Here is a 25124-nt window from a genome sequence, read left to right on the forward strand (position 1 = left end):
ATCCAGTCTGCCTTCAATTCCTAGTTTCCCTCCCAGTCTCCCCAATGAAAAGTCCGTAGACTCTTATATTTACGCATCGTCTATATTAGATACCGCGTCCAATGCGTAGCTACCTCCCCCACCTCTCCAAATCGTTGATGAAGGAAACTATGACAGCTATAACCACTGTGCAGCAATTACGCGATTTTTGCAGCAGCTGCCCTGCTGAAGTGGTAAGTGCATTGTGTTCTACATAAATTACTCGCATTTTCCCTTTCTTGCAGATTCAAAGGCGAAAAAGGCCCGCGATTGTGAAGAAGCAAATACACCCTAACGAAGAGGAAAATTGTCTGTGCTAAAAATCGCAGATTTCCATCTTTTTCTTGCATCGTGACGTCCCAGACTGGGCTGAACAGTCCTCAATTACGTGTAACCGCTAATCATAGTTCTGGTGGAGAACCTTCGGTGTGGATGTTTCACTATGGAAGATTTAGGTTTTCATACTGAATGCGCTTTGGAATATCATAATAGAGTGGCGTGGTTTGTCGGTGTCAGGTAGCTTGTCGCGTTGGAGGATCAATATCTCACGCCGGATTTCCGCTGTTGGTGACGAGCGGGTGTCAATGTTCCATGACTGATACCCACGTGGCCCAACCGAGTCCATGTCTGTCTTGCAATTGGTAGCCTTTAAATAACTCGACGTGAGCACTCCTTTTTAAGGCTCTCAGTGGCCAGGAACAGGCGGCCTTCAGCAAATAACTAAAGAAGTCGCGTTCATTATCCGTATACTGAGCGAGCACGGACTCCAAACTACTATCTAACTATGCTCCTTCCGGGCTTAATTGTGCTTTCACATCACCCTCTGGGATGATTATATCCGTTCCTGTTGACCGGAGCAATCGCAACAGACCTTGAGAAAACCCATCTTTCTCAGTCTCGTAGCTGCAGTCGCTTGGGGCGTATGCTGGTACGACAAATAAACTGTTGCCGAACTGATGTACAGTGATCTTAACTGAACCATACTAGCTTGCATTTTACTGGAATCCAATCCAGTAAAGCGCTTTCGCCCCGGGGCTGGTTGCAACTCTCACACCGTAGATACCACGAGACTGTGTCAGGACTACCAGACACCCGATGAGTGAGATGTGGAATATTTGAGCTCATCCTAAGTCGCTTGAAGTGCATGACCGAAGTGGGATCTCGTATGCTTATTTCCGAGACACAACATACCTTGACAGAGAGAGATAGCAAAGCCTCAGAAAGAGGTGCCTGTCGCTCAGCTTGACAGTGAGTATGGATATTGAGGGCTGCAAAGTGGATCAGACCTTTTGAGTTTGGCAAGGGAATAGTTTGCTTTGTTATTCTGGTTGGTAGTCTAGATACGGAACAATGGCTAAGGGCATATGGTTCCATGGCAGTGCATCACTCCGTGGGTGGGGAGGGGATGTGGGAGACAGCCGATTAGCGAAGGACTGGAAGGGCAAACTATGATTCCCAGTTATTCAGACCAAACAAGGAAGTTCGGTTTAGTTACACACCTTGAGCCTTTGCTCAAAGTGGGTGGGAGTAGGGTTTTGTTCGCGGACGTTGCTTCTGACCTGGTATATGGCGTTACTCAATCCTAAAGCAGCCGCACGGTAAGTGCCTTCTGAACAGCACCAGGTTCTTTGGTTTTAAACTTATTCCGATAGTATTGAATAGTGCTTAGGCGGTGGCGGTCAACTGTTGGTTAATCGGCATGTGGGGTTTTAAGGACTGACCTTTTCAAACCCGTCCTTCCTGAGCAGAAGGCAGCATCGGTGCTTCGATGGATGTAGACATACTGGGGGAAATACCTTACTGCTTTCACCCTCCTATCGAAGAGGACAGTGTGACTTTACCCTCAGACCGCCTCGCAATACGATTAATCGCTGTTGGTCGTCGGGCTACTCCCCTTTGGCCTTCCTGACATGGCTGAACCCATAGGAGCCGAGTTTCAAATAATATGGCCCACAGGACCATCGCAGCACACGCGCGACTACCACAACAAGGTGAGAGCTTTAGGCCGGACGTCTGGTTATGGATTTTTAGGTTGTATATGGGCTCACACTGTCAAGGTGCCCGAACCGAAAATAACGCCCACGGTATAGATCAACGAGCTGCAAGGTGCATAGACTGTGACACCGCGATGATTAGTACTGTCAAACAAAACGGGATGTATCATTATCATGACGAAAATTTGTGTACTAAACCATACACCTATTTGTTGTTGTCGGCCAACCTCGAAGCGCCATGTGAGATGCATTCCTTTCAGGAGCCAGAAGTTAAGAACCAAAGCGTAACATTGCAGCCGGCGGAAGAGCAGAAACCGGAGTTGTAGCGAGCGATACGGTTGGGTGAAATGGGCGGAATCGAACGGATACAAGTCACTGGATAAACCTGTTGAGTGGAGGAACTGATGGTGATTTAAAAAGAGGATAAGTGGTTAAAAGCAAGTCACTGTTGCTATCCGGGTTTCAAGTCGAAAACGAGGCGGTCTGGGTTAGGAAGTGGGCTTATTTTTGCCCCAGAAAGAATATTTACTGTGATGCAATTGAGAACACCTTTCAACAACTTCCAAATACCTAACACTAAGTTAAGGGATGAGATGCCCGTCTATGACTCTTTGTTACTTTCCTTTGTTTGTGGATGTTCTGCACACTGTGGGACGTACTACACGGTGCCTATCCCCAAGGATTGCCGGGCACATACCATCATGCAAGCGTCTTGATAAGCAGGACCGGATAAATCCGGTGAAACCGCACCTTTCAAATGTCGCCAAATCGCTCCATGGTTGAAGCAACTGATTCTATCATCAGAACATTCACCTGGAAGCGGTGGCCCTGCGACGATCCCCTGTCAAAGCCCCATCAACACAGTTATTGTGGGCTGCTATTTGTACCACAACTTTGTTCATTATTGGCGTTATTGACCACTTACATTTCGACCTGCTCTTCCATTAAACTCTCATATTACTTAGATGTGTTTTCCTTGGCTAGACCGTATTGGAATCGCTTGGTTGCAATCCGCATGATGTATGTGCGTACATAGCAAATACAAAATCGTGTGTCACGGATGGTGTGGTGATGCAACACATATGTTCACGCCAAAACGACCGGTTTTCATACAGCAATTGTCCGCTAATTTGTATCATTTTTGAAACTGTGAGCCCCAAAAGGCAATTTTAAAACGGTAAAATTTAGCTCCCCTTGTATTCTAAAGGTTCGTTTCATGGGTAGAACTCCATTTTGATTGATTACGTTCAATAGATCTAAGCACGTAATATGCCTTTGTCGTAAATAACGGAGGACATTATTTGTTTTGGTAAAAAAGCTTCGTTACGCTGTCAAGTGCAGTAAAGCTCAACGTAATCCTCCCTCCTTATTAAGGAAAGGAGCTGTTGGCAATATGAACTTCAGCTCTTCTTTAGAATTCCGTGCAGTAGAGGGGTCTTCAGGACGGATTTCGGGCCAGAAAATATATACTTATAGACATGGCGGCCTCTCGTACGTGTGTCCGTTGATAACCTCGCGTTCGTCTTTGGTACACAATGAGAAGTGTGGATGAATCTTACTCAGGAACATTGTAGTGCAGTCGCTTGCCTCGTGAGAAACACTCGGGTTTTAGAGCGTAATTCAGGCAAAAACACTGGAGCACAAATTTCCCTGTGGGTACGGCTAGTAAATGGTGTCAATGAACAGGACATTTTGTGCTGCTTTATACATATGAAACTGAAAAGTTAGATGTGACTCTAACGTGACCCACATTAATACTGGAAAGCTCGTGCACATAGAGCTCCAAATGAGACTGCAATAAGCAGACTTTCTGCTTGTGATCAAAACAGACAGAAAACATAACACTTCAATTGGTAGCGCAACGTCTTCATTTTATCTTCCTTTTTTTCTAAAGATAACAGGAATAACCCAGAGGACAAGAGAAACTCTGATTGAATTCTAGACCTCAAAGCGGGTCTACAGTTATTTTCATAGGATTTCTTGATGAGTTTACTCGGATCAAGTGGAGAATATGTGCGAGTCCTTGTTAAGACGTTGAAAAGTAATCCTTTCGTGTATATTCATGGTCTTCACCTTCTTTTGAAGCATTACTGTTTTCAAGAAATTTTCAACTGGATCGGTCGGCGATTCCAGTCAAGTGACGAACATATCACCGGTGGTATGACGTTGCATGTCTTCTCAGAGTTGAGAAAACTGCAGTATTGCTCCTGAAGGTTGGTCCTTTAGGATGCTTATCGCTTGATTTGGGGGTGCAGGTGAGAAATCACTGGATAGGTCGCCTATTAAAAAATTAAGCCCGGGTCATTTTTTCATTCAGCAGGGCCGGAATGCCGACATTAGACCTTACAATAAGAACGTAGTCTCATTTGAGAACAGTTGCTGACAAGTGACGCAAAAACCAACTTTCCTAGGCAAATGGTCCAAGTCAAGTGTGGTAAGTCTCCCATGGGGTTGTCGAAAGGCGGACTGTCTTTACCTGCATGGATAATCCCTGCGCGCGTTTTGTACAGCTGGTCGCTCTGAGTAATCGTCTGAAAGAACTGCCCAAAACCAGTCACTTTTGAGAACTGAGCTTCTGAGACGTAGGTGATTGTATGAACGGAGCTGCCGCACTGCCCGAACTAAACAGTCCGTCGTAGTTTTTGATGTAGATATCTTCCAATACGCTGACAGAACGTCTCAGCTGGAAGGTAAGAAAATCAGACCCATGGTAAGCCTCTTAAAGGATAACTGGAATACAGTAGGCCCACAAAAACTGCTTGGTTTCACCATTGACAAGCGATTTCGGAGGCCATGCGTAGGACGCCTGTCCAAAGAATCCAACTTCAATCGCCAGTTTAAATTTGACAGTTTACCTAGCTATCTATCAGAGTAAAGGAAGAGAAAATCACCCAGCGTTTCTGAGAAATTTTATCCATCTGCCAAAGTTACCTTTGGGTGCACAAAGGTCTTCAAAAAACAATAGTGGAATTAGAGGCATACTCAAGAATGCGAAGTTAATAAAAAACAATCCAGACTTAGAGAACTCTCAAATAAGAAAATGAGGGAATCACTGGGACTTTCATGTCAAACAGGAGGCAGAAGAAGTCGAAGCTGAGGAAACAAATGCGAAAAACTTATCAACGCCAGGGTATCCTTTTAACACGAACTCGGTTGTTCTCGTTCGACCGAACTGTCGTTCTGTTAGGCTTGTCATTAACATCATTTAATGATTCAGATGCGTTCGTAATACGTATACGTGGACTGCATCGGTCAACTCCAAGAAACGGGCGGATAGTGGTTGTAACTTGGATGCCGTGCCAGTGGGTGGATCGGTTTGACTTAGGTCGTGGAGGTGGACGTTTTGCGGGCTACATTTATGAGGAATACAAAAGAGGACAGCGAAGCCACAGATATGTATTGGAAGAACAGGGAGGTCACATAGCCTGCTGCCGTCTAATTATGAGATAGGAGGGGGAAATTACATTCGGTTTTGCATCCCCATAATTTACAAAAACTCGCTCTATGACTCCGGTTTGTCGTAGTCCTAGGTAAAACTTATACTCAGCATGCCTGACTGGATACATCTGAACGATATCTTAATACGTTTGTCCTAGATAGCGTGGGCAAGTCATCCTTAAGCCACTTTGAGATTAAGACTCCTAGTAGGGGCTTTAATAAAAAATATCAACAAACGTTTGCTGCTGAGGATAACTTTGGTAGCTCCGGTAGCGTAGATGGTCGCTGGTTTCCTCGCTGAGCTGGGTAGTTTGATTACAAGAGTTTCATCACCAGTGGACGTCATCAATGTGTTGTTAGGGAGTGGAGTAGAGCGTACCAGTGGGTCAGTGGTTGTGCGTTGAGTAATGGTGCGTATGTGTTGTTTTATGCGTGGTGTTAGCCAGGGCTCACCTTTGATCGCAACTGGTTGTTTGGTCCGATGACCACATGACCTTTGAGCATGGCCCTCCTTGCTCTCGTCTGCTGGTTGCTACTGGAGTGATCTCTGTCCTTGAGCTCCCTTGGTATAACTTTGTAGTATTTATTGATCTGACCCCAGGAGTTTCTTGGTATCTCAACCCGATAGTCGGCTGTCCGAGTATCCTGGTTGAAACACTGGTCCTGTGTACTTAGTGGTGTGTTGATAGGATCTAGTTCAATGCGTCGGTTAACCAAATCAGTCGTGGAGTGCCGTGTTTTCAGAAATTCCATTGTCTCATATCCGCATGCGAAGATTTTTACGTCTTTGAGATTAAAAATGTCACCATCCCGGGACATACAAAGGATAGAGAATCATGTCTCCTAGTGGTCGCATTGTGCTCCTCTATTGATGTGCATAATTTCCTCCGATCCTGTCTAACGTAGAAACTGTTGCAGTTGATTTGGTACATCACATCGTTCCCTTGGTTTTATCAATGTTGCCCTTCGGTCTTGAAATCAACTTCCGTAAAATGGCACTACCATGATTCCATTTTGAGCTGATAGTCTGACTGTGAGTTCAGAAGTATTCTTGATGTAAGGTAGAGCTACCCGTCTGGTCCTTGTTGTTGTCCTTGCTGTTGTTGATTTGTCTTCTTTAGCTATGTGGTACTAGTGTTTTCACCATCTTGAACAGAGTTTAAATGCAGCTCCTTTTACTGTTGATCGGGTGGTTGCCGTTGTAGTTCACTGTTTGATCCGTATATGCTTCTTTCCGGTTCATGCAGGTTTCAAGAGTCCCATCCGTCTTTCTGTTCAAGAATGTTATTCGGTTGTCCCTTTCCAGTTTGAAAACTGAACCGTAGTATTGAGCAGTTCACTAGTATCATATACAGAATCTCACTTCGTAGCGGATAAATCCTTATATTGAAGAAATCACTGGAACGATAGAGAATGAAGTCTGATGGCACCAAAATTGCACAATCTTACGACTACCAAAGGAGGATGGGACTGTACTTCCAACATTCGTTTAACTTCCTGTAAGTCCATCTTACTTATTGGCGAAAAACCTGTGGAGAAGATTGCAACGCTTGATTCTTGATCAACACTACTGGCCAATTTTTAAGCAAACTACGGAACATCAATATGGAATATGACTCGTGATTCGTACTAGCATCAATTTCGAAAAAATATCGAACACGTTTATACTTACAGGGAGCATTTGTCGTTTGATCTAGAACACACCACTCATGAGATAGCTAAGAAAATATTGATAGCCCACTCCCGATGCCGCCATTTTTTAGGATCATCAGGTTCCGTCAGCCTTATTAGTAGTATGTTATGGTGAGATAACTGCAGGAACGTCCACTAACTTAATTCCAGAGAGCTGGCAAGCGGCGTAATAAGTAATGGTTCGTCTGTCATGAAAATGACGCCGCCCACTGAATGAGTCACCATGAAACGGAATCAACAGCAACCCTTGGGTTACAGAGAAGAACGGCTCGGCTCTTCAAGTTACGAGTGGAAAAAGTGAAAAAAATGGCGGAACAGACCAAGAGTTGCCACCAGGAGGAGATATCGCTTTGCAGGAGTCTAACTGTAAAAAAAACTGAGGTAGCTCCACAACTGTACCTCTAAGATAGGTGCCGGTCAACATAGAGTTTTAGTCGGGAACGTACTGGTTTTCGATATTCTTTTGATGAAAACTTCCTAACGCTGCTCACGTGGTTAGGTCGAGTCGATGCATTGACTTCTTCACAAAGACAGAACTGATCCACTGGAACATATGCTACAAAGTCGGGTGATGTGGGTCTCTCAGCACGATGAAACGTCGGTTTGTTGTCGGAAAACATCCACGCGGGTGGAATGGACGCTTTGGTCCTTTCACAAGGTTCAGATACACGTACTTTGGGTTGTTCAGCTTCGACAAAAGGCCGTGAGGGTGATTCAGAATTCGGATTAGGACATATGTGCGTATGCTTTGAAATCCGGTCATCATTAGGTGTGGTACATGATGGATGCGTGCTGTCCAGTAAGTGCTGAAGTCTTACAACAAGCTGCTCAAGCCATTTGCGAGAAACAACCCCACTGGCTTCTTTAGTAAGCGTCGTATCCTCGTTATTTTCTCTGAGGCAAAAGGGAATGGGAAAGGGTTAAAAAATATATGGTTCCTTACTGACTCAAGCGAAATCACACAAAACAGGGAAACATACAAAAATGCACACAAAGATCTGAGTAATGCAGTCCAAGAATTTAAGGTGCTGAATTGCTCTTAAGGTACCCGTCTATGTGCGTTTTACACAATCTGGCGAGTGGAATGCAATAAAATACGCGGAACCGACTGAAGGTCGGGAGTCTTACCAGGACATTTCACCTAGCAATCAAACAGCGCACCAGCCTAACGCCCACAAAGCAGAAAAAGTGACAATCAGTACGCCGTTGGTCCTTGGCTGTTACTAGTAACTTAGAGGTCTCATTGAGTTTCATAAACTACATGTGAACAAACGTACTTCAGTGGTGGACCACGATTACTCCACTCATTCTCAGTTCACATTTCAGTAGGCTGGTTTAACTTTGTACTTACTGGTGCCGTTTACCCAAGAACTCCATTAAAAGGTACGTCTAAGAGGCCCATCAAACGGCATATGGATAAACTACAGGGACTACCATCGTGGAAAACTATTTTTGACCCGACTGAAAGGACTGTTTCCTGTAGGGAAGAGGCCCGATCAAGAAAAGTGAGGGGAGTCGTTTTAAAGTGTTACATACATTGAATTACCCAAGAATTCGCCAGGACGTTCTTTACAATAGTTGGCTTGTAGAGAAAAACCAGTAAAGGATTGGCATTGCAGTACAATAAGAACTACGGTGTACCACCCGATTATACTTCGACCTAACAATCATTGGGTATGAGTATGTAAGATGTGGGGCCGGAATGCTGAAAAGTATTGTGGAGACGGCAGTAAGACACCATGGCCGATCGCTTACATATCATTGGTGGCAAATTTGGCAAACGGGGCTGGTGCAAAGAAGCCCAAGAGCAATGACAATGATATTCCCCATTTCAAAGTCATGAGCGATGGACCGGATTTTATGGTTTTGTGTATCCGTCGACGCCATTCCAAACATAAAGAAAACTGATTCAACTCATGTAGGTAGGCTGTTACGAATCACTAACAGCCCACAAGATGATAAATGGTAAATGACAAACAGAGAAGGCGTAGTTGAAAACATGTGATGAAAATGTTGATAGACCCATTTAAAGCCGCTTATAGGGGTGATGCGCTCCACACTTGGCATTGTCAGCCTATCATTAGCTTGCATCTGATTGGTTATGCGAGTGAAGTCCGGTTCCGCTTCTGATCCTAGCAGCATTTTTCTATTCTATGCTCGATGTCTAAGTCAAAAGTTCAGTCAGCTCAAGAGTGACCAATAGAAGCCTCAGGAGAAGGTTCATGACCCACGCAGTTTAGCCACAGAAATGGAGTTATATTACCTTGTCTTACATGATGTATTTCAACTAGTTGTTCTTTGAGTTCCACTATGTGCATATCAAATCAAACTCCTCAACACCATGTTGGTCCTCTGGAGGCGTAGGCACCTATTAACACTATCAGTAAACAGGAAACATAAATTTCCTGAAGAGTATGTGTATTGATTGAAGCATAATGACGAAAAACTCCCGTCCATATTCAAACACACTATCATCATGGCCCTAAGGTATCACCTAAAAACATATTTCGGGCGTATGGTAACCGAAAGAATTATGGGACGTGAGAATCTATTCCCCTTAAACGAAAAAATAGGATATGCGCCACATAGATGAACCTGAGGTCGTTTAAGGAAAGTAGACCTGCACTTTTATCAACAGGAGATAGAACGTTTACTCATTGTAGGCTCAGAATGGGATAGCAATTTTGGATAGCCGCGTTACATTCCGTATAGCTTCGTTATATTTGTACCATAGAGAGGTGCCAAATCATCCTCAAAAGAATTTCTGTGTGACCTCATAAGTTTTACCCTCATTTTTAAGCACAAAGGTAGTTCCAATAACCAAATGTATTTAGGTGAGGCCAAACTCTTCTTCAGCAACAGTGGCTTGCGACGGAAATAGTCTCAGCGTCACGTGGGAGCGTGATCAATCCTGATGTTCTGGGACATAATGAAGAGCCCTTTGAAGAGAGAGACCACTCATCCAGAGATTTCAGGTAAAGCATCCTTCACCTAATTTTTGTTTTCGGTCTCTGAGGCTCCAACCCTACCTCTTCAAGGAATTCACAACTCCCTAGTTTGGGGGTGATTTTCCTCACTGCAAGGGTTACGATCCTAGGCATCTGTTGAAAAGTATCATTTGGTTTCAAGTGAAATATGAGGTTGAGGACAGTCACTGCCTGCGGCTACCTTGAAAACCCCAAGAAGAACGAAACCGATAACGGCTGTCGGAGAGTTTTAATTTAGCTTATGAGTGGTGTCCCTTGCAGTGTACACACTCCAATAGCCACAGGCCAATTCCGCACAGGAAAACAGCACAGGCTAGTAGAATGTTCGAAAACTGAATGACTACTCCAAATTCAATGTTAGAGATATATTAATACTGGGAAGTATCGATCGTAATGTCAGCATGCAATGGACAACACCAATTCGTCTTCCTAGTTCCGCTCCGATATGGTCGTTGGTCGTAGAATACTGCACAACCACTTTCCAGTTTTATGAACGATTTGTGGGAATTCAGTTGCACTAGGATACAGGTGGATAACTCTGTAACCTAAGTACATTTCGGGGATAGTGTTCGCCTATCAGCGTATGCCATAGTGTACCCAGGATGCAGTTCCTACAGAGGTCAATAGGTTTTGTGTTGCTAAAGGAGTTATGACCTCGGAATCTGAGGAAGAAGTTGATGGACAAGCGGGCAGTTTTTCTAGAAAGATTATTGGATGAGTTTGTAATTTTTCACGAGTTATCGTTCATTCACCTTTTAAACCACTCCATCGACTATATTGCGCACGGTCTAGATGTCTGCTGAGATGCCGACAAGAATCTTTCGAAAACAAAGTGGAGAAAGCAGTTGATAGCTCATTGGAAACGCGAAAAATTCGTTTTGTACCAAACGTCGTAAAAGACCGAGAAATTCAGAGTGAGTCCCTATATAAAGTTGAAGTTAAAGGCTGTAAGAGATATCACCACGAGCATTTAAATTCCTCGTGCAATTTTTCGTAATCGGGCATGTTACCCTAGAATCCTGAGAAAGCAGACATACAAGAGGTCGAAAGACTCGTTTTCACAGTGTCCCAATTTCTGAAGGTATTACATATTACACTCCCAAAGAATTCATCCATAGTACTAGTTACTGGATAAAATGCTGATCAATCGAGACCTCGAAGTGACTGACTAAGACTAATACCGTAGACTGAACCAAGAAGGTGAACTGCAATAAACTTACTTCTTTGCGTCACTATTATATCTGAAGACTCTGGCAGTTCCGGCAAAAGCTGTATGGAGCCTGCTCTCGACCACCTTACATTGAACAGACTTCTGGTGATCGGAGTGCGATATTACTGCCTTGGACATGTGATATGTGGGAGTTGAAGTGCTAGCAGTCTCAAAAATGGAATATTGTATGTTCATGTTCTGTAGAGAGGCTGGGTACGGAGTAGCCTGCTTAGATGGAGCCTTGGAGGAAGTGAGAAATTGGACGAAAAGATTACTTGAACTGTGATAGTGTCAAAAATAAGTCATTTTTGAGAAAGAATTTTATAACGGTTTGTTAGCAAATGTCAACGAACCGGACGAGCCTTTCGGAGGCGCATACATCATCTAGCATAGCGACAAACCTTTTCACCATAACTTTGGTGGGGATGATGTAACGGCACGAAAAGCAGTCCCGAAGCATAGCGTAGTCCTTTTGGTGTACCACATTCCAGTGGTAATTGGTTCTTTCCAAACTTTGAGCGTATCACGTTGATATTGACACAATGGTCAACTCATTCAATCTGCTGGATAGTGAAGCTCTATCCTTATGATGACACTACCTTAGCTGTTCATTCACAGGCCGGTGCACCTCTTTCTGAAACTTATATCCTTAACAAGGATGCCTTCCGGCGGAACAGTGAACACACCGATTTCCAAGGCAGCATTCATCTAAACCGGGGACAGAGCATTGAATCAGAGTAATAATAGCTTCTTGCTCCTTGTGAGAGCTCTGTTTCGAGGGTTCAGGCCTCCTGCTATAAAAAACGATGACGTTTGTCAAACTATACAATTTCATAAATAAAAAATCAAGACAGCATGGTAGTGCACTTAGTATGACGCTTGCTCAAAGCAGGATCATATCTCCTAAAAATGATACACACCTCACTGTACCTGGAGTGACAAGGGGTTTGATATCCCAGGATGTCATTACGCCGTTTTCGTGCTGTAAAAAGTTGATCAGGACAGTTTAGATTTTGTATCGAAAAGCCTATATGCGCTGTTAAATCATTTTAGTGCGGTTAAGAATCATCATTGGTGCCTACCTCACAAACCTCGATGAATATTGAAAGCTCCACTAATTCTAACTATCGCTAAATTGCGTTTATACGGGACAAGGCATCACGCCTTCGTCAACCTTGCAGTTCATATCGCATGAACTGGCGGTGGTCCGCTTTTTTAGTGTTTTAGGTGAATCAGTTTCTCAGCCGATTATTGAGCAGGTAGTGATATCTTCACGTAATTCTTGGATTAACAATGCAAGACAAAGCTGAACATGGATGAAAAAGTAAGAAGCATTGTGCAAACCAGTTTTACTCCAATTGTCTCTTAGGATGTCACTTATTAAGATAACTATAAGCAGAACACACCTGCTACTTGTGACATGGGTCCACTCTGAGGTAGTTTTGGCACTATTATTGCACAACAGGGTGAAACAAGTAAGATGTGCGTCCTGAGTTAGCTAAGTTTAAAATGATGCTTAAAAATTACTGTGTTAGTTTTAACCGAAATCCCAATGGAGGAGACACCCACGAGGTATTTTTACATCACGCCCACGAAAGATTCGATTTTGGAGTTAACTGATTACAATATCCGAAATTAGGCAGTTCATAAACAAACGAAGACAGATTATTAAAAATGCAAACGCGCCGTGAAACCTGAAAGAATGTGGGTATTGAACAGCTTCCTGTGGTGTACAATACCATACCTTACTGTAACGCTGTTTCGGATCAGCTGTTCAACTAAACGGATTGGACTGGACCACAGGCTGAGTAGCAGCTTGTAAAGGCTCGATTTCTCATTCGCGAACATTGATCTTATCAATGTTCGGGATCAACTATGTCCAATCCTGTTCGATCATTTGAAAAACAACACTGGTTGGGGGTATCCAGAGCCAAATATCCACTCCAAAACGAGATAAAGATGAGCACACTAATGCCAACAGTAATTCAGAGAACCACATCTTGAATTCAAAGTTCTCGAAACAATTCAAACTGACATTCGACCAATGACCCTCATCCATTAGGAAACATCAACACAATACAAGTGAGCTTCCTCGAAATATTATTCTGGGAGGAACAAGACTGACTCATTTTGAGGGCTCTGTTCTAGCGATTACCAACATGACCAAAAATAGCTAGCGGAAACCTGACCAGTGTACCACCACGTTTAAACCTGTGTGCAGTCCAAAGAAACAGATCATCAGTAAATTTCCTCACGGAAAAGTGCAAACAAATTATGTATCTATTCCTGAAACGGATGAAATGTTTGGGATTCGCGGAGCCCTATTGTGCTACTGGTCAAGACGTTAGATAGTGGGCAGCTACAATAAAGGGGAAAAATAGGCTACTATCCTCAGAAACCTAGTTGCATACGACAATTAAAGGTACCGGAGAGGTGGGGGCGGCACATTAAGATTGGAAAAATATTGGGCGACTGGCTTTGAAGCAGAACAGTTTTCACGAAACAGCTAGCATAGGACCAAAACATACGGGCATTGAGTTGTAATTTCCAGCAGCAACTCCGCAATCTCCCAAATACATGCCGGCGCCCGGTGAACATTTCAGCAAGGACGCGGTAGGCTGTTTTCTTGTCTGGATATTTTGTCCCTCAGTTTCGGAGTTTAGCGTCATCTCCACCTGAGGCGTCGTTAAAATGGGCAGCGAAGACCTAGTTAAAGGTATATCTTCACCGAATGAGCTTTCTGGGAATGGCCTCAGGCTTTTATGACCGCCGATGTTTCGTTTAGTATCCGATCTAGTTGACAGCAGCGTTGCGTCGCCAGATTTCACACACTGTCGAAACAATATTTCAGCTTGCTTTGTAGTAGAAGTGGGGTCTTCGTCGTTTGTAGATGGATGAGAAAAAACATTACTGTTAAATGTCCCGGGGAGGGTGCTGTTTGCAGGATCCAGCGTTCTCTGAAGAATACAATAAATATGCTAATTAATTTCACAGATTGTGTGAAATGGAACAGTTACTACAGAAAATGGTGAAAATTTGTGAGCTGTAGATAACAGGAAAATAACCTTATCTCAGAAGATTTTACTCGTTTGACTCAGTATCGGAGGATATAAAATCATTCAGTACTATCGTCACAGGCATACGAATACCTTTCGGTTGACAGCTGCTACTAATAAGCATGCGCTGGAGAACAGTTATCACGTTTTTGCCCGTAACTCCCATGTAGCCGTTCGGTTTGAGAATTTAAAGTTACATTCAGCCTGGAAAGGCTTTTATGTCCAAGGAAGAAAACAGACTGTTAAAATCTGATTGTAAACTACTAAAATATCAATAAATGCAATGCTGGTGTCACCTCTAAAAGTTGTTGGAAGGTGCTATACTTGGAATGGCCTTTCTCCTTGATAGGATCACTCTCTGCTGGCGCAACATCTTCACCCTGAATACGATCTACGTGGAGTACTTTTAAACTTATGTGAAATGCATTTTTACGGGGCGGTGCGTATCATCAGTATCCATCAGTAGATTAAACTGATATTGCATACCCAACTTGGGTTCACATCTAACGAGTAAGCGCTCGGTTTCATGCACTTTTCCTTGCCTTGGTGGGTACTTTGCAGATGTTTGGTGCATTCAGCTGAAAAGATTCCGCTATCGAGGGTTGTGATGTTGTGAAAAGAAGTTTGGTTCCAACAGTCACCTGAGAATAAGAAAAAACGTCAGTAACGAGAAAGCGACAAACAGGGGATCGTGAAACCTAAATGCGACATACGTAAATCCAATTATTGTAAAAAAGGACGAACCAAGTAAGCCTATTACACTTACGCAATTCTGCTCAGTTGGACGGCATAAGTAAAGCAAGAGATCCCAGCAATTATTACCTCAACCAAAAACTATGGTTAGCTTCAGAGCTCCCAGCACAAGTTTGTGAGAAAATTCAAAGCGTAGCCAGATGGCTTAGTGGCCAGAGCGCGAATTTACTGACCAGATGATCCGTGGTTCGAATCCGACCTCTACGTCTTGACTTCTCCTGTCTAGGCTTGGGCGACCTGGCAGTATCCCAGCCATCGTGGTTCCTTCGGGTGGCATGGAAGTTAGGCACCGAAAAGGTGTTACAGCTGAACAATTATTGTCCATTATTATTAATTTCTATCAATGTTGGTATTATGTTCCATGGAGTTCACGTGTTATCACAATAAGATTTCCAAAGCTGACGTTCGCTGACGAAAATAGTTATCTCCAAGTTCCCCTATCCCCAACTAACTCAGTTATTTCATAATTTCGGCGACTCCGTCATTTTCGCAAGTGAAACAAAAACGTTGGTGTTTGGCAAACTATCGGATAACTCATCCCCAGTTATCAGCACTGCAAATTAACCACAAGCCCAAGCTTGAATGGATGAATTTTGCTCAGTATAGTATAGCACGTACTCGAAAGGTCAGAGGGCTCAACTTGGACGAAAAGTAATAATACCGTCCCAATTACGAGGAACCATCGTTGCAGTTCCGTGCCAAGTTTACAGTAACTCCTTTTGAGAGGCAGTCAACGCGGGATCAAACAGTGACCGCTCAGTAGCTTTACGCATCGATGGCTTTAGCATGCGTAATGGCTATTCATGTGAACACCGGGGGTGAGACGCAGCATTATTATTAATTTCTATCAATGTTGGTATTATGTTCCATGGAGTTCACGTGTTATCACAATAAGATTTCCAAAGCTGACGTTCGCTGACGAAAATAGTTATCTCCAAGTTCCCCTATCCCCAACTAACTCAGTTATTTCATAATTTCGGCGACTCCGTCATTTTCGCAAGTGAAACAAAAACATTGGTGTTTGGCAAACTATCGGATAACTCATCCCCAGTTATCAGCACTGCAAATTAACCACAAGCCCAAGCTTGAATGGATGAATTTTGCTCAGTATAGTATAGCACGTACTCGAAAGGTCAGAGGGCTCAACTTGGACGAAAAGTAATAATACCGTCCCAATTACGAGGAACCATCGTTGCAGTTCCGTGCCAAGTTTACAGTAACTCCTTTTGAGAGGCAGTCAACGCGGGATCAAACAGTGACCGCTCAGTAGCTTTACGCATCGATGGCTTTAGCATGCGTAATGGCTATTCATGTGAACACCGGGGGTGAGACGCAGTCGGATTGCAACTAATTCAGATGATCATGGAGGTTGCACCTTGATGAAACGAACCACTGAAATCACTTCTCACTTTACTGATTTCCTACTTTACCGACCAGAGATGATCAGGTGTTAATTGCAACAATGTAGTCAGCGCATTTCGAGGGACAGGAAGGCATCTGCCAACGCCTGCACATTACCATTCAGGAGGATGTGGTTTAATTAACTAAGGGATGATGCCTTTCCTGGTTTACAGTCACCTGAGAATAAGAAAAAATGTCAGTAACGAGAAAGCGACAAACAGGGGATCGTGAAACCTAAATGCGACATACGTAAATCCAATTATTGTAAAAAAGGACGAACCAAGTAAGCCTATTACACTTACGCAATTCTGCTCAGTTGGACGGCATAAGTAAAGCAAGAGATCCCAGCAATTATTACCTCAACCAAAAACTATGGTTAGCTTCAGAGCTCCCAGCACAAGTTTGTGAGAAAATTCAAAGCGTAGCCAGATGGCTTAGTGGCCAGAGCGCGAATTTACTGACCAGATGATCCGTGGTTCGAATCCGACCTCTACGTCTTGACTTCTCCTGTCTAGGCTTGGGCGACCTGGCAGTATCCCAGCCATCGTGGTTCCTTCGGGTGGCATGGAAGTTAGGCACCGAAAAGGTGTTACAGCTGAACAATTATTGTCCATTATTATTAATTTCTATCAATGTTGGTATTATGTTCCATGGAGTTCACGTGTTATCACAATAAGATTTCCAAAGCTGACGTTCGCTGACGAAAATAGTTATCTCCAAGTTCCCCTATCCCCAACTAACTCAGTTATTTCATAATTTCGGCGACTCCGTCATTTTCGCAAGTGAAACAAAAACATTGGTGTTTGGCAAACTATCGGATAACTCATCCCCAGTTATCAGCACTGCAAATTAACCACAAGCCCAAGCTTGAATGGATGAATTTTGCTCAGTATAGTATAGCACGTACTCGAAAGGTCAGAGGGCTCAACTTGGACGAAAAGTAATAATACCGTCCCAATTACGAGGAACCATCGTTGCAGTTCCGTGCCAAGTTTACAGTAACTCCTTTTGAGAGGCAGTCAACGCGGGATCAAACAGTGACCGCTCAGTAGCTTTACGCATCGATGGCTTTAGCATGCGTAATGGCTATTCATGTGAACACCGGGGGTGAGACGCAGTCGGATTGCAACTAATTCAGATGATCATGCACCTTGATGAAACGAACCACTGAAATCACTTCTCACTTTACTGATTTCCTACTTTACCGACCAGAGATGATCAGGTGTTAATTGCAACAATGTAGTCAGCGCATTTCGAGGGACAGGAAGGCATCTGCCAACGCCTGCACATTACCATTCAGGAGGATGTGGTTTAATTAACTAAGGGATGATGCCTTTCCTGGTTTGGTAAAAACAAGTAACACATTTTGGAAAAGTTTGGTAAAAATCGGTAGATTTATTGTTGAGCTTTAGATAAGCCGAATCGAGACGTCACAGTGTGGTTATCAATAAACGCATAATCATTACCAAAAAAGAGGGTGGAAGTTCCAACCCGACCAAAGTTCGCAGACTCCCTCGCTCACACAACCATCGTAGCACAAGCTCATTCACAAAGACGGACGACAAGTACAAACTACGTTCAAAGGAGATCATGTGAACCAGACCCTAAGTTGGACCCATGTCCTCTGAGTTCCCCCATTGGTTGAAAACTTTGTGACGCACCCTAGCACAAAAAATCCCTTGGCTGACACCTAACACAGGTTTAGCTTGGCTTAGCTATTGGTTCTCCTTCCACCTTAAATATCGTAACCCAGTCACTTGGCCTGAAGAGTCTTGTGTCTACTTAATCGGTTGCAAGCGTTCTTCAACTGATTGGTAACAGACTTATTCAATTTGCCAGAGGTAACCACGTCCAGGTCAGTAGATACGTACTGCTAAAACATAAAGGGAAGAAAAAGTAGGTGTGTCGAGAAAGCCAGCAAGAAATGGCGATAAGAAAATGTTCTGAATCAACGGGGGACGACAGAGTGACCTAATGGACGGGCGCCTTAAGAGAACTTCAACAAAAAACCTAAAATATTTGGAAACTCAGGTTAGGAAGAAGATAAACAGGGTGAGAGATTTCGTGGTAAACAGGAGCCGTCTTGTGGCTAGTGAGTTCTGCGTTGAATCCGCTCCATTTTAGAAACAACAAAACCACCAAAAATGCAAGCTTCTGCGGCGAATTCGGACTGAAGGTATCGTTTAAAGAAGGTAAGCTGGACGAAGTATTATCGTTACCGGGGGGGGGGAAGATGATAAACACAGAAGTATATGTCGTGCAAAAGAAGGTTGAATTAAGAGATAACAGTTGAAAATCAGATGTAAAAGCAGTACAGAGCACGAAGCAGTGAAACATAACGAAATTAAGCACACACTCTAACCTTACAAGGAAAAAGAGGTAAATGCACAGAATTTAAAAGTTGTAGTTGGGTGGGTTAACCACATCTGTAAATTGGTCTCGGTGATAGAGCAGTAGGTAGGGAGTGAGAGCCAATGAAAAGGGGTGATGTTGCAGTGCCATTTGTCGATGTTCTACAGCACGTACTAATAGAATAGCACGAAAGTGCAGAACCATGTATCCTTATTGTTTGTATTTTCATAATAACTTGGCAAGCGGAAGGTGGGTATCCCTTCTGGTGACCTAGAGTGACAACCCACATAAGGCGTTGAGTGGTGGTACCTTATCAGACAATAAAATGAACCACCTAACAACCAGGATTGGCTTATTTTCTTTGACGAAGGACATTAGAGCCAGGCATTGGATTGACCTGAGGACGAGCTGCATTTTATGGCCATTTCCAGAGGAGTAGAAAGGTTATAAAAAACCTGATAGCTTGTCAACGTAAAATTAGGAAAATAGGGAAACACAGCTTACGATCTGTTAGCATTATGTTTGTTTTCAACATTCCTGGAAGTATAAACATGCAGGGTCTATAATAGAGGTATAAAGCGAAAAGTGGGAAAAGAAATCGAAAACGTGGGTGGAAATTACCAAGGTGATAAACACGAAGCATTGTCCAGAGGCAAAACCTAGCGCATCCATAACGTGACTTTTACGTTTTTTTGATAGTACCGCAGGTATCTCATCCGATCTTAGACGGAGAAACGATAGTCACAGTTGGGTCTAGCAGGCGCTATCTATAGACCTATAGGCATTCCCTTCTACGGTCATGCAAAACGGTAGGTTAGATAATTGAGCCGTTCAAGTTAAGGAATCAGCTAAATATTCTTATTAACTATAAAATCAGATGAATAACTGGGGAGTCAATGTCTTCCCACGACGTCGTTTGGTATGTCACTGACGCATTTCTCAATTGAAGACAAGGTTTGTAAGAGTCCTTTGGATGATATGGAAGTAAAAGCATTCGGACTGGAACATGTTTCTTCACCACACACTGGCTTAACTTTGTAGTGAGCTGAGTTTTGAACGTTGCGAATTGATCTGAAGAATCGCATTGCTTCTGAAATTGTACAGGCACATCCATTCTTGGTATCTGAACCCTGTTGGGTCCCACTTCCAACTGTGTCTCTTTTATGACTCCATTGATTAGTAATAGTTGGCGAGTCTGGCAGCTTGCTGGCTTCATTTTCTGTGAACGTTCAGAACCTACCTCAATTGGAAAGTATTGAGTTTTGGATCAGCAATCATGATCACAATACTATAACCCTCGTCCAGTTCCAAAATCACGAATGGCACCATGAGTTGGAACTGTTTGGTCATTTGATAATGTTCGGAGTGTAGTCAACAGTTCGGGGGAGAGAAGACTCAGCCGTTACAGCGCGAATTTAATGACCGGAAGGTCCATGTTTCGAACCCGACCTCTGCCCCTTGATTCCCCCTACCTAAGCTTGGGCAACCTGGCAGTTTTCCAGCCCTTGTGCTTCCTTCTAGGTGGCATGGTAATTAGGCACCGAAGGGGCACTACGGCTGAACGACTAATTATATTTACATACGAACAGTTCGGTTGGACTGGAGAAGAGATGCCGACTAATTCCACTTCGGAGCGTTCTACGAGTTAGAACCTGATTGTGAGAGTTAGCAAACTGGACTTGGCTGTGAGGATGTTTGGTTTTTTTCATCAGAATTCCAAAATGCGGCCCTAACGATAAAATCTCCAACTGAGTTGGGATGACTTGAGGTGAAGATAGGACATGGACCTTCTTGGCTAGTTCGTCAACGGAGATCAGATATTCGCACACTGCAATCTATTCGGCAAGCTCGAATAACAAATCAAGAACCATCTGAGCAGCAACAAAAGAACCATCACGTTTCGCGTTCAGAAGCTGTGAAATCGAATGAAATGTTGCCACCCCGTAAGCCATCTCTTGTTGCTATTCTCATGAAATAGGTTAAGGGCATTAAGTGTTTTGAATGTAAAATTATGTGTAGGTAACTTCAATTTACGTTTGGTACCTAGCAGCCAAATGCACAACTGACATACCATTAAAGTACACAGAAGACTGGTAGTCCCGGATAACGCGCTTTAGTTGCCGCAGACACTGGACGGCTTCTCTAAGTCCTTCGTCTGCTCGGCGAATTCGTGCCTAGAAAGAGGGTCAAAAGAGGAAGATACAAGAAAGAGGCGCCTCAAGAAATGACTATATTGAACATCTCTAAGTGAACAGAAAGGGCTTTCGGAAAGTAGCTTTCTTATGGAGAGTACTGAAGTAAGGGAAAGGAGCATGGAAATAAAAACAATTCTCTTCCATAACAGATCAAGAAACAGACAAGATGATTTGGAGGTTCGTATCCCGAATGATCCAGTTAATTAGGGCATAGGATCGGCAACAGCAGCTGTCGGATAGGATTTTTTTCATTCCTCCTGAAGTGAGTGCCCTATGACCACCAGAAGAGGTTGTTTGTTATGGGGACGCATTCTAAGGTAACAACTAGAATGACCATTTCTACGAATTCGGCCACCATTTAGCTCCTGCTCGTTGTTGCAGCCGATCATCACACTTTATCACCTTCATTCAGTACAACAAAAGGTTCAGTGTGCGTATTCAAAGGTAAACTGTTCTTTAGGTGGATTTAGGTCGGATCTTGGCCCGGACCTAGTGAAACAAAATAATGCAGTGAGGTAGGCTGTTTCTTGGCGTCATCTCGCTAAAAGACCACGTTTCGCAAGCGGTTTCTTCGAACCAAACGAAGCATGAAGTCATTCAGTGTTCGGATGTACAAACGTGTTTCACACTCTGGTGCTAACTAATACACCCTTCATGTGCTTTTCAGGTGGCTTCCAGCTTAGCGAAAATAACACTGACAAAAAATAGCTACGCAACTGTAAGACATGGTCTAACCACCTAAGCTTAGCTGGGAAAGGATAGTTCTCAAGGATTTTCCGGGCCTTCCTGAGTCACAAATGAAACAATGGATGTCGCTGTTAATTACTGGTCTCACTACCAAACGCAAGCAAGTATTCGCGGATGGTGAGGTTCACAGACGGATTGGGGCTGAATGCCTCTGACACGTGAAAAACAAGGTTGACTGCTGTACAGCAGTACAGGCCGAGTACGGGCGGTGTAGATTTGTCCTTTCGATTAACCACTTAAGCTGGTCTAGGTTTGATGGGAGTCGCGAACTGTAGTTACCCTAGTCTTCAGATGGTCTTTAGAACTACCTGTCCTGAAAAGAAGTCGCGGGCAGATACACTTCAATTGCGCTTTGGACTTTTCAAAATGAGGTGACAAATATTAGCTGCATCTCATTGCATCCGGCCGTATTACTAAATGTAGGGTAATAGTGATATGGCGGCGTGATGACATAATGCACGTTGGCAATGTTGAGGAACATAGATAATTTCAAAACGGAGTTCGAGGTGGCCTCCTTCAACATAACATCTGGAATAACCCAGCAGATTTATATCGTTCAGCTGTAGCACCCTTTCGGTGCCTAACTGCCGTATTCACCAGAAGGAAGCATGAGAGCTACGATAATGCCAGGCTGCCCAAGCCTAGACAGGCGAAGTTGAGAGGCAGAGGTCGGATTCGAACCGCGGAACTTCCGGTCAGTAAATTCGCACTATAACCAGCGAACCATCTCGGCCTAAATGGAACATCGACACCGACCAGCCGTTTTCAACCGATATTCAGCGTGAGATATAAAGTTCACGGCGACAAGGCACGTGACCCGCATGATCTGCACTCTTCAAAAGGAATGATACGGTCCTGGTAAACAGTCTGACGATCATATTCCAGAAGATTTGGAACGAATGCAGAAGACGAGTTGAAGAGGGAGCCTCTACCGTCATCACAGTCTTCAAAAATTTTGCAAGAACGTCACATAAAAACTGTCGTGGCATAAGGCTGGTTACAATCGCATATAAGGGACTGTCTGACATTATTCTGTGCAGGTTGGTCGATCATTTGGAGAGAGAGATTCGTAAGAATCAAACTGGGTTTCGCCATAGTCAAGGGTGTATCAGCCATATCTTCACCTCGAGACAAGTTCTTGAGGAACACTACTCTTTTGAACGTCATATGTCAGTAGATTGTGCTGATATGAAAGCTGCTTTTGACTCTGCCTACCTTCAGAAACTGTGTCGGTGTCTAGCGAAGTTCAAATTTATATCATTATGAGGGCACTGTACGAGAGCCCCTGTGGACTGGTAGGGGTTTACGGCAAGATTTCGCCCGAGTTCATCACGTTCACTGGTGTATGACAAGGCTGTTCTCTCTTGTCTTTCCTCTCCAAGTTTGCTACCGATGTACTGCTTGAAATTTCTCTAAATGTCTCTGAAACGTCATGGATAGGAATACTTCCCGGACTTCACTCACAGACACTGTGTATCCGAACGGTATGGCTCACTTTGGTCCAGGTCCTCCAAGAATGCAAATCATTTTAAATAACCCAAATAATTATGCCACATTGTTTGACATGCGCCTTACACCTGCAAACTGTAAACTGCTGCTACAAGACTCAGTGAGGTAAAATCCAAACCTCATCCTTGCAGACGAGCCAGTCGACATGGAATATAAAGTCGTTTATCTGAGCAGTAGCATAAGTCCCGGTGGACTGGCTGAATTGTGATTAATTCACAGGTCGAGAAGCCAGCGTATAGTTTGTTGATCCCCGAAACGTATGGTGCCGAACTGACGTCAGTTTGTCCGTTGCACTGCGGCAGTGCCATGTATATTACTTTGTGAACCAAGAAAAAGGCCTGTAATTGCAGAGGACATACGGAAGTTGTCAGTGTTTAACGGTCGTTACCTCCTGAACATTGATAGTGTCTGGTGAGAACATTGGATTAGCAATCTTGAGTTGCTCTAGATGGTTTTAGGAAGAAGGGGTTTTTCTACGACAGATGAATCACCCATACTTCAGGGTTTACGCTAGTTAGGACATGTAGTCCGCGTGCCATGGGACCGTCTATCTCACAGTCTTCTTTTCACCCAACTCTGTGCTAAGCCCAAGTGACAGAGACCCAGTAAACACAGTGCCACCGGTGGCTAACGGTGGCTATCGGTGGCTTGAGGCGGCTAAATTTTGCAACGTTATTACCACTGACAGGCACCACGCATACAATCCTGATATAGTGATTTTTGCATATATGCCTTCTAAAATTATAGAAAACAGAACGAATAAGTTATTGGATCCCTGGGTAAAAAGTGATTTTCAACACCGCTTTGTTTTAATCCAGGGTCGATCAAATATGTCGAGGTGGGCGGTGTATTAACCGGCAAAGATATATGGAAAAAATAACCAATCAACTCTTTCTGGTCAAAAACTACCACCTCTGTGGATGTAGATCCCGTGACTCAACTCAACAACAGCTAACGATCGGGCAGCCGATGGCGCTTGAACATCACTACATAGCTGTTTAGTCTCCGAACTAACTGAACATGTCAGCGCCTCCAGGGCTTGATTGTATCCCCCACACTTTCCCACTTTCCGACGATCGAAACTGTGACAGATGAACTGAACCATTGCTTAATTAATCCAGAAACGAACCAGTGGACTGAACCAACAGCTCAGCTCAGACCAAATGCATTGGTTTTGGTCAAATATTGTCTAGTTTCCCGCACACATAGGCTGCGGATTTATCCGTGCTGCAGAAACAGTAGCCTAAGGGGCTTTGGCACAAGACATAGTTATTTATGTGGGGTTGAATATTACCGGTCGGGCACTAAACTCATTCTTGCTTTCGCAGTTAATCGAGGTATCTCACCACTCCTGTTGGGTCGACACGATATAATGGACTAGCGTTTGTTTACCTTTGGACCAAGCAACCACCAGACGAGACAAAAGATTGATATAGTCGACAGACGAATACGGGGATGTCAGCGGACTATCCAGTAGGAGCTTGAGAGGCGAAGCCATGCATAGGAGGCGCCGCCACCGGATAAAGGCACTACCTAACAGTTTCGATACAAGCTTGGTCGTGTTCTTGTCGAGAGGCCGACTGTGTTGCTGCAGCAACAAAAGAACCATGGTTCCTTCAAAGAAATAGACTGCTGAAATGCGCTCCGTGATCCTGACTTACATTCAAAGCCCAGGATATATTCAAAATACGACGCTCCTCAGATGATAATGTTTCCATTTAGCGCCCTCGGTTTGACATTGTTTCCCAACCACGGCGTCCACGTCGAAGCCG

At 43.8% G+C, this 25124-nt stretch overlaps 1 protein-coding gene across 1 annotated transcript; it reads right to left on the reverse strand.

Moving 5' to 3' along the window:
* Nucleotides 1–4932: 4932 nt before the first annotated feature.
* Nucleotides 4933–25124, reverse strand: T265_00336 (hypothetical protein; the record flags this gene model as incomplete). The annotated part of the gene is made up of 7 exons (XM_009164081.1): nucleotides 4933–5362; nucleotides 7589–8036; nucleotides 11350–11579; nucleotides 13868–14296; nucleotides 14882–15036; nucleotides 20973–21075; nucleotides 25014–25124. The coding sequence occupies 7 exons, from the start codon at nucleotides 25068–25070 to the stop codon at nucleotides 5132–5134; spliced, it is 1653 nt and encodes a 550-aa protein (XP_009162345.1).

This window comes from Opisthorchis viverrini, assembly GCF_000715545.1.
Source record: "Opisthorchis viverrini unplaced genomic scaffold opera_v5_3, whole genome shotgun sequence".
NCBI classification, from domain to species: domain Eukaryota; kingdom Metazoa; phylum Platyhelminthes; class Trematoda; order Opisthorchiida; family Opisthorchiidae; genus Opisthorchis; species Opisthorchis viverrini.